Source organism: Anoplopoma fimbria, unplaced genomic scaffold, assembly GCF_027596085.1.
Source record: "Anoplopoma fimbria isolate UVic2021 breed Golden Eagle Sablefish unplaced genomic scaffold, Afim_UVic_2022 Un_contig_12826_pilon_pilon, whole genome shotgun sequence".
In the NCBI taxonomy this organism is placed as follows: domain Eukaryota; kingdom Metazoa; phylum Chordata; class Actinopteri; order Perciformes; family Anoplopomatidae; genus Anoplopoma; species Anoplopoma fimbria.
The window spans coordinates 1-10,721 of record NW_026552716.1 but is presented as its reverse complement, the minus strand read 5'-3'; the positions used below and the strand labels follow the sequence as shown (position 1 = coordinate 10,721).

Genomic DNA, 10,721 nt, shown 5'->3' with positions numbered 1-10,721 from the left:
ATGTCGAGGAGACGACAAATAAGAGACCTGGGATGAACCCCTATCTGAATAAAGAGCTGAAAGGAGAATGTTTGAATAAAACTTTATGGATTAAAGAGTCAAAGCAGAGACGGAGGATTTGTTTTATTGTGTCGTTAGGGGAACAGTTCTTCTTCCCATCAGCCTTTGCTGTCACGTTAAATAAACAACATGGTGATCAGAGACAAACGGGTTTGTTAACGGGTAAAGTGCTGAGGAGGTGGAGCTCCTTCAGTCGGATCGATCAGCTGATATCTGGTCAGCCGATCGATACTGTAGTGTGCTTCGTGGAGCTGATGAGGTATTTCACTGCTTCACACCCAAACAAACAAACCTCTTTTTAGCATCTTTTCTTAAAAAAACTAGAAAATCAATCAAGTCTTTGTCTTTGTGCAGCACTTTGCATTGAGCGCTTTGATTGGCTGTTAAACTCTACAGGAAACAGAACCGCCCGCTAAAATAAGACGACGTTTCAGATACACATATAAATAAAACTCTGGCATAAAAACGGAATCAAACGTTTTCTAAAAATCAGATTGTTGCAGTCGGGCCCCCGACCATTGGAATGATTTGTGTTCTTCATCGTTGGTTCAGAGTTCTCGATCAATCACAGAAGAAGAAATCAATCGTTCAAGTGTCTTTAACAGTCTGCTGGGCGGCTCCGCAATGAGTCATTTGCATTGGCTGGCATTAGGGGGAGGTGGCTCCGCCCACAGGATTCAAATAGGTATGACATCACGACAGGTGAGGGGGGCGTCCACTCTGCCATGAGGTCCAGTCCATAACACGATCACATGGTCACATGATCACATGATCACATGACGCTCTCCTTCAGTGGGCCCCCCTCTGCACCTCCTCCAACGGCGCTCAGCGAGGAACCTCGATGGCGCGTCTCGGCGAACCGAGTCTTTGGAGTGATAGTCGTCACTCTGGTCCTTCGCAAAGTTCACGAACACCTGGAACAACAAACAGGAAGTCCATCAGGTGTGTTTACTGTGGTTACCTGTCAGGTGTGTGTGTAGTATGGTTACCTGTCAGGTGTGTGTGTATGTGGTTACCTGTCAGGTGTGTGTGTAGTATGGTTACCTGTCAGGTGTGTGTGTTACCTGTCAGGTGTGTGTGTGGTATGGTTACCTGTCAGGTGTGTGTGTATGGTTACCTGTCAGGTGTGTGTGTAGTGGGTTACCTGTCAGGTGTGTGTATGGTTACCTGTCATGTGTTACCTGTCAGGTGTGTGTGTAGTATGGTTACCTGTCAGGTGTGTGTGTAGTATGGTTACCTGGTCCAGGGTGGTCTGGGTGACGGAGTAGTCCTCGATCCTCAGCAGGTCCTTGTTCTTGGCGAGGATGGAGAAGATGTGTGTGAGGGAGGTGAGAGAAGATGGCAGCTGGTACTGCAGCATGTTCCTGTGTTTCTCCTTCAGAGTGCTGCCGCTCAGCTCGCTCTCGATGAACTTCATGACAGGGAGCAGGTCGGCGTCCGGCCCCCCACCCGCAGGATGATGGTGTAGCCGTCACCAAACCTGATGCACAGAACCCGGTTAACACTCAACACCTTCAGAGAGAACCTGTCTCATGTTCTCTAACTGTCTCACCTGTTCTTCAGGTGCTGGACGCTGCCGAGACATCTGAACCTGCCGTTCACCATGATGGCCATCCTGGTGCACAGAGCCTCACACTCCTCCATACTGAAACACACACACACACACACACACACACACACACACACACACACACACACACACACACACACACAGAGTTAATGACACACGGAGACACACCGAGACACAGAGGACACTGGAGACACAGAGGACTAGGTGGACAGGAGGACACTGAGGACACAGAGGACTAGGTGGACTAGGACACTGAGGACACAGAGACACAGAGGACTAGGTGGACTAGGAGGACACTGAGGACACAGAGGACTAGGTGGACTAGGAGGACACAGAGGACTGACTAGGACACAGAGGACTAGGTGGACTAGGAGGACTAGGAGGACACAGAGGACTAGGTGGTCTAGGTGGACACAGAGGACACAGAGGACTAGGTGGACTAGGAGGACACTGAGGACACAGAGGACTAGGTAGACTGGAGGGCACAGAGGACTAGGTGGACTAGGGAGGACACAGAGGACTAAATGGACTAGGAGGACACAGAAGGACTAGGTGGACTAGGAGGACACAGAGGACTAGGTGGACTAGGTGGACTGTCCTACCTGTGGGAGGTGAGGACGACGGAGCGTCCCTCCTTGATGATGCTGTGGATACAGTTCCAGAGGGGCCCGCCGGGCTTTGGGGTCCATGCCGGTGGTGGGCTCGTCCTGTTACCCATGACGACAGCCAAGTTAAGGTCGGCCCACAGGTGGAGCAGGAAGCAGAGGACGAAGGTGAGGAAGAGGAGGAGGAAGAGCATCGCTCCTAAAGGTTCCTAAAGGTTTCTTAAAGGTTTCTAAAGTTCCTAAATGTTTCCTAAAGGTTTCCTAATTTCCTAAAGTTTAAAGGTTCCCTAAAGGTTCCTAAAAGGTTTCTAAAGGTTCCTAAAGGTTTCCTAAGGTTTCTAAAAAGGTTCCTAAATGTTTCTAAAGGTTCTAAAAGGTTTCCACAAAGTAAAGGTTTCTAAAGGTTCCTAAAGGTTTCCTAAAGGTTCCTAAAGGTTTCCTAAAGGTTCCCTAAAGGTTTCTAAAGGTTCCTAAAAGGTTTCTAAAGGTTCCTAAAGGTTCCTAAAGGTTCCTAAAAGGTTCCTAAAGGTTCCTAAAGGTTTCTAAAAGGTTCCTAAAAGGTTTCTAAAGGTTTCCTAAGGTTTCTAAAGGTTTCTAAAGGTTCCTAAAGGTTTCCTAAAGGTTCTAAAGGTTTCTAAAGGTTCTAAAGTTTCCTAAAGGTTCCTAAAGGTTCCCTAAAGGTTTCTAAATGTTTCCTAAAGGTTCCCTAAAGGTTTCCTAAAGTTTCTAAAGGTTCTAAAGGTTCCTAAAGGTTCCTAACTTCTGTTTTTTCTTCTTCTCTCCTCAGAAAGCAGCAGCAGATCCTTTTTAATCCCCCCCGCTGATTGGCCGTTGCTCTGATTCCGTTGTGTAACTTTAACACTGCTGCACTAAAACCCGTCTCCTCCTCTTCCTCCTCTTCCTCCTCAACACACTGAGATCACCTGATCAGCATCTTAAAGCTGCTTCTGATCACATGTATTGATGACCGTCAATAACTCTCTGTGTGTATATATTTCATGTACATTATATATATGTATATATTTCATGTACATTGTGTATATAGTGTGTATGTATTATATATGTATATATTTCATGTACATTGTGTATATAGTGTGTATGTATTATATATATGTATATATTTCATGTACATTGTGTATATAGTGTGTATGTATTATATATATGTATATATTTCATGTTGTGTATATATTGTGTATATGTGTATATATATGTGTATATATTTCATGTACATTGTGTATATAGTGTGTATATAGTGTGTATATATTTCATGTACATTGTGTATATAGTGTGTATATAGTGTGTATATAGTGTGTATATATTTCATGTACATTGTGTATATAGTGTGTATATAGTGTGTATATTGGTACCAGGAAGAAGACGGGCGGCGCTCCGATCAGAGACATGGCGGTGGAGAGCTTCCTCATGTTTCCTCCGCTGTAACTTCCAGCTCTTTTCTCAGCGTACTTCATCAGACCCAACTTCCTGATGCCCCACTCTGCCACCTGTCAATCACACATCATCATCATCTTCATCACATCATCATCTTCATCATCACCACCATCTCCATCACCATCACCATCCCATCATCACCACCATCTTCATCATCATCACCATCTTCATCATCATCACCACCATCTTCATCATCATCACCACGATCTTCATCACCATCATCACCATCATCATCATCACCATCACCATCTTCATCACCATCATAACCTCCTCCTCCTCAGACTCACGTCACAGACTTGTTCCTCTGGTACTCCTCTCAGGACGGCGTAGAGTTCCAGATGTTCTCTTCCTGTCAGCAGCTCGTTGATGGAGTCAAACTGAGGACAGTATCCCATGTTCTGATGGACCGCGTCGATCTCCCTCAGGATGCTGCCGGGAGTATACATACATATAAATATACATATATAAATATATATATATGTATATGTATATATATATATATATATATATATATATGATATATATACATATACATATATGATTAAGACAACTGGTCCTGTGGGACCTGCAGGGCCTCATGAGTTAACGATGAAGCAACACTTCAGATTACTCTGAGCTTAACGAGGACCGAGCTGCTGCTGAGTCAGCACTGTGTTTATGATGTACTCTGGTGTATTAATACTATACTAATACACTGTGTGTTTATTAATACTATACTAATACACTGTGTTTATGATGTACTCTGGTGTATTAATACTATACTAATACACTGTGTTTATGATGTACTCTGGTGTATTAATACTATACTAATACACTGTGTTTATGATGTACTCTGGTGTATTAATACTATACTAATACACTGTGTTTATGATGTACTCTGGTGTATTAATACTATACTATATTACAGCGTATGATAGATAGTATTACTCTATACTATGTTAAACTGAATATCACGTTAGACTCTGTTTCTACCTTTCATCCTGTACTTCATCTCATATCCCATAATATTTGATAAATGATAATTTTTTTCATGTCACACTGTGAGAAGTTTAGTTATCTCTTCTATGTATTTTACTTCTATGTATTTGTACTTATGAATAAATTAAAGCTCATCTCCCTTTTATATTATTTTATTTCTTATTTTATGACACAAAAAGTTCACTGACTTCTGGTGACTAGTAGTTCTCTTGAATACCGATGTTGAATACACTTCCTGTAAGTCGCTTTGGATAAAAGCGTCTGCTAAATGACTGTAATGTAATGTAATGTAATAATGTAATGTAATGTAATGTACTGTAATGTAAAAAAAAAAAAAAAAAAAAATGTAATGTAATGTGGCACATAATGTAATGAATGCTTGTAATGTAACCACAATGTTGGTGGTTCAAGCCCCTCTAATGTAACATAATGTGTGTAATTAATGTAAGACACCTAACCCCAAGTAATGTCCCTGTTCAATTAAGCCCACTGCTCCTCCGGGATGGTTAAATGCAAGAAATAATTTCCCCAATGTGGGACTAATAATGTAATTGTTAATTATTATTATTAATGTAATAATGTAATAATGTAATGTACTGTAATGTAATGTAATAATGTAATGTACTGTAATGTACTGTAATGTAATGTAATGTAATGTAATAATGTAATGTACTGTAATGTAATGTAATGTACTGTAATGTAATGTAATGTAATAATGTAATGTAATGTAATGTAATAATGTAATGTACTGTAATGTAATGTAATGTAATGTAATAATGTAATGTACTGTAATGTACTGTAATGTAATGTAATGTACTGTAATGTAATGTACTAATGTAATGTAATGTAATGTAATAATGTAATGTACTGTAATGTACTGTAATGTAATGTAATGTAATGTAATGTAATGTATGTAATGTACTGTAATGTACTGTAATAATGTAATGTACTGTAATGTAATGTAAAAGTAGAAGTACCTGCAGCTGTTCTTTAAATACTTTATACGTATAATAATGAAATACTTTTACTGTGACGTAAACAAACTGTTTGTATAAGAAACACTTCAGGTTGGACTCTTTAAGGTAATCCTCCATAAAGCTGCTGTTTTCTGCCGCGGTAACCACGGCGACGGCAGCAGCAGACCCGAGGTCAGCTCCGGGTCCTGAACCCGATGACCTCACCTCTTCCCCGCCAGGAAGGCCTCTCCGCTGGTCACCGGCGTGTCCCCCGTCAGCATCTTAAAGGTCGTCGTCTTTCCAGCTCCGTTCACCCCGAGCAGCCCGAAGCACTGACACACACACACACACACACACACACACACACACACACACACACACACACACACACACACACACACACACACACACACACAGACACACACACACACAGATACACACACACACACACACACACACAGATACACACACACACACACACACACACACACACACACACACACACACACGTACACACACACACAGACACACAGATACACACATACACACGTATACAAACATACACACACACACACACACACACACACACACACAGATACACACACACAGATACACACATACACAGATACACGCACACACAAGTTCACGGTTATTACTCAAATTGGTATTTATTCATGGCTGAGTGATGAATGATGAGTGTGATGAGTCTCACCTCTCCAGGTGGAATCCCGACACACAGTTGATCCACTGCCGGTTTCTGTTTCCGTTTAAACACCTGCAGGACATTTTGTATTTTTGGTCAAAAACACATGAAGTCAAGTGTGTGTGTGTGTGTGTGTGTGTGTGTGTGTGTGTGTGTGTGTGTGTGTGTGTGTGTGTGTGTGTGTGTGTGTGTGTGTGTGTGTGTACCTTGGTGAGCTGCCGGAGCTCCAGGATGTCTCCGTGTCCGAGGCCGTGGACGATCCTCTGTCTCTCTCGGGCCACGTCCTCGTCCTCGTCTCCCAGTGCTCCCAGTTTGGTGAGTTTACTGACCGACCTGACGATGGACACACTCTGAGACCATGTAGTACTGCTGTGTACATGTAGTACTGTGTAGTACTGTGTAGTACTGTGTAGTACTGTGTAGTACTGTGTAGTAGTAGTACCTGGGTTTGATGCAGAAGCGGTACTGGATGAGGACGGTGATGATGAAGAACACCAATCCCTCCACAGCCATCGCAAACAGGTTCTTTCCCACCATGTCCCACTCCAGAGGGGAACGTAACTGGTTTTCACCTGAAACACACACAACCATTAAACAAGCACTAAACAACCATTAAACAACCATTAAACAACCACTAAACAACCATTAAACAACCACTAAACAACCACTAAACAACCACTAAACAACCATTAAACAACCACTAAACAACCATTAAACAACCATTAAACAACCAACCACTAAACAACCACTAAACAACCACTAAACAACCACTAAACAACCACTAAACAACCATTAAACAACCAACCACTAAACAACCACTAAACAACCACTAAACAACCACTAAACAACCATTAAACAACCACTAAACAACCATTAAACAACCACTAAACAACCACTAAACAACCATTAAACAACCATTAAACAACCAACCACTAAACAACCACTAAACAACCACTAAACAACCACTAAACAACCATTAAACAACCACTAAACAACCACTAAACAACACTAAACCATTAAACAACCACTAAACAACCATTAAACAACCATTAAACAACCATTAAACAACCAACCACTAAACAACCACTAAACAACCACTAAACAACCACTAAACAACCATTAAACAACCACTAAACAACCATTAAACAACCATTAAACAACCATAAACAACCACTAAACAACCATTAAACTAAACTAAACAACCATTAAACAACCATTAAACAACCATTAAACAACCACTAAACAACCATTAAACAACCATTAAACAACCATTAAACAACCATTAAACAACCAACCACTAAACAACCACTAAACAACCACTAAACAACCATTAAACAACCACTAAACAACCATTAAACAACCACTAAACAGCCACTAAACAACCATTAAACAACCACTAAACAACCACTAAACAACCACTAAACAACCATTAAACAACCATTAAACAACCACTAAACAACCATTAAACAACCATTAAACAACCACTAAACAATCATTAAACAACCACTAAACAACCACTAAACAACATTACATTACATTACATTACAGTCATTTAGCAGACGCTTTTATCCAAAGCGACTTACAGGAAGTGTGTTCAACATAGGTATTCAAGAGAACTACTAGTCACCAGAAGTCATCAGTGCATCTCCTTTCTTAAACAAGCATCTCAAAGCATAAACCAGAGCAAAAGTATAGTGCAGAGGCAAATTACTACGAAAACAATAATTGCAACAGACTAATCCGAATATAGTAAGTGCTACAAACTACTACGAATAGGATAAGTGCAGTAAACAAATACAAATTCAATAAGTGCAGCGAACTGATACGAATACAGTAAGTGCAGCAACTAATACGAGTACAACCATTAAACAACCACTAAACAACCATTAAACAACCACTAAACAACCACTAAACAACCATTAAACAACCACTAAACAACCATTAAACAACCATTAAACAACCACTAAACAACAATTAAACAACCACTAAACAACCACTAAACAACCATTAAACAACCATTAAACAACCAACCACTAAACAACCACTAAACAACCATTAAACAACCACTAAACAACCATTAAACAACCACTAAACAACCACTAAACAACCATTAAACAACCATTAAACAACCAACCACTAAACAACCACTAAACAACCATTAAACAACCATTAAACAACCAACCACTAAACAACCACTAAACAACCACTAAACAACCATTAAACAACCACTAAACAACCATTAAACAACCATTAAACAACCACTAAACAACCATTAAACAACCATTAAACAACCATTAAACAACCACTAAACAACCATTAAACAACCATTAAACAACCACTAAACAACCATTAAACAACCACTAAACAACCACTAAACAACCATTAAACAACCACTAAACAACCACTAAACAACCACTAAACAACCATTAAACAACCAACCACTAAACAACCACTAAACAACCATTAAACAACCACTAAACAACCATTAAACAACCATTAAACAACCAACCACTAAACAACCACTAAACAAAACAACATTAAACAACCACTAAACAACCATTAAACAACCACTAAACAACCACTAAACAACCATTAAACAACCATTAAACAACCAACCACTAAACAACCACTAAACAACCATTAAACAACCATTAAACAACCATTAAACAACCAACCACTAAACAACCACTAAACAACCATTAAACAACCACTAAACAACCATTAAACAACCATTAAACAACCACTAAACAACCATTAAACAACCATTAAAAACAACCAACTAAACAACCAACAACATTAAACAACACTAAACAACCATTAAACAACCATTAAACAACCAAAACAACCACTAAACAAAACAACATTAAACAACCATTAAACAACCATTAAACAACCAAAACAACACTAAACAACCACTAAACAACCATTAAACAACCACTAAACAACCATTAAACAACCATTAAACAACCAACCACTAAACAACCACTAAACAACCATTAAACAACCATTAAACAACCATTAAACAACCATTAAACAACCACTAAACAACCATTAAACAACCATTAAACAACCACTAAACAACCATTAAACAACCACTAAACAACCATTAAACAACCACTAAACAACCATTAAACAACCACTAAACAACCATTAAACAACCATTCCAGTGTGGAGAAACCAGTTAGAACAACACACACACAGATCCAGGGTCAGCTGAGAACACAGCATGATGTCACAGGAAGAGATGCACAATATGTGTGTGTGTGTGTGTGTGTGTGTGTGTGTGTGTGTGTGTGTGTGTGTGTGTGTGTGTGTGTGTGTGTGTGTGTGTGTGTGTGTGTGTGTTACCAAATCTCTCGAGGGCGTCGGCCATCGCCTGGTTCTTCACCATGTCGATGAGTCCTCGACCGAGACAGAAGTGAGGGAAGATCAGGAGGACGTTCTTCAGGATGTCGTTGATTCCTCCGATCTCCTTTTGAGTTTAGATTAAAGATGGAGTTTAGATTAAAGATGGAGTTTAGATTTAAAATGGAGTTTAGATTAAAGATGGAGTTTAGATTTAAAATGGAGTTTAGATTAAAGATGGAGTTTAGATTAAAGATGGAGTTTAGATTTAAAATGGAGTTTAGATTAAAGATGGAGTTTAGATTAAAGATGGAGTTTAGATTAAAGATGGAGTTTAGATTTAAAATGATTTGGAGTTTAGATTAAAGATGGAGTTTAGATTAATTCTGATCTCAAGATTCCAGATTAACTCTGATCTCCAGATTAACTCTGATCTCCAGATTAAAGATTAACTCTGATCTCCAGATTAACTCTGATCTCCAGATTAACTCTGATCTCCAGATTAACTCTGATCTCCAGATTAACTCTACAGTGAGTCACAGCCTGGACTCACGTTGTTTCCGAACAGCTCCATGACGAAGGTGGAGATGCTGCCGTTGATGCCGATGAGGATGTTGACGCTGGTGAGGACGACGTAGGCGGTGCTGGGGATCTTAAAGAGGAAGGAGGCCGGATACATGAGAGGAGTGATGGACCAGCTGGAGAAGAAGACACAACGGAAACGTTCAACGACTAAAAGCTCCGGAAAATAAACTAAAGGGACCTTTAATGAGATGAAAATATAGAAATACAGAAAATGTTTGGAGTAAACTGCTGTTTAAAGTCTTGTGTAGTACTATGGAGTAGTGTGTGGTATATAGCGTGTAATATTTAGAAGTGTAGTATAGTACTCCGTATAAGTACTCTGTAGTAGTACTCTAATAGTATTCTGTATCAGTACTCTGTAGCAGTACTCTGTATCAGTACTCTGTATCAGTACTCTGTAGCAGTACTCTGTATCAGTACTCTGTAGCAGTACTCTGTATCAGTACTCTGTAGCAGTACTCTGTAGCAGT

At 39.9% G+C, this 10,721-nt stretch overlaps 2 protein-coding genes across 2 annotated transcripts; both read right to left on the bottom strand.

Annotated features, from left to right (window-relative positions):
• Positions 1-824: 824 nt before the first annotated feature.
• On the bottom strand, positions 825-2,290 carry LOC129116163 (phospholipid-transporting ATPase ABCA1-like). Its single transcript, XM_054627197.1, has 4 exons — positions 2,233-2,290; positions 1,613-1,705; positions 1,298-1,540; positions 825-974 (listed from the first exon to the last, which is right to left on the bottom strand). The coding sequence occupies exons 3-4, from the start codon at positions 1,475-1,477 to the stop codon at positions 825-827; spliced, it is 330 nt and encodes a 109-aa protein (XP_054483172.1). The 5' UTR covers positions 1,478-1,540; positions 1,613-1,705; positions 2,233-2,290.
• Positions 1,875-10,364, bottom strand: LOC129116164 (phospholipid-transporting ATPase ABCA1-like; the record flags this gene model as incomplete). Its single annotated transcript, XM_054627198.1, is given in 11 exon segments — positions 1,875-1,882; positions 1,975-2,033; positions 2,233-2,444; positions 3,603-3,737; positions 3,972-4,113; positions 5,844-5,950; positions 6,331-6,393; positions 6,528-6,654; positions 6,764-6,893; positions 9,670-9,793; positions 10,220-10,364. Coding segments are annotated over 11 exon segments (1,252 nt in total), but the record flags the coding sequence as incomplete, so codon positions are not given.
• Between the last annotated feature and the right edge of the window lie 357 nt (positions 10,365-10,721).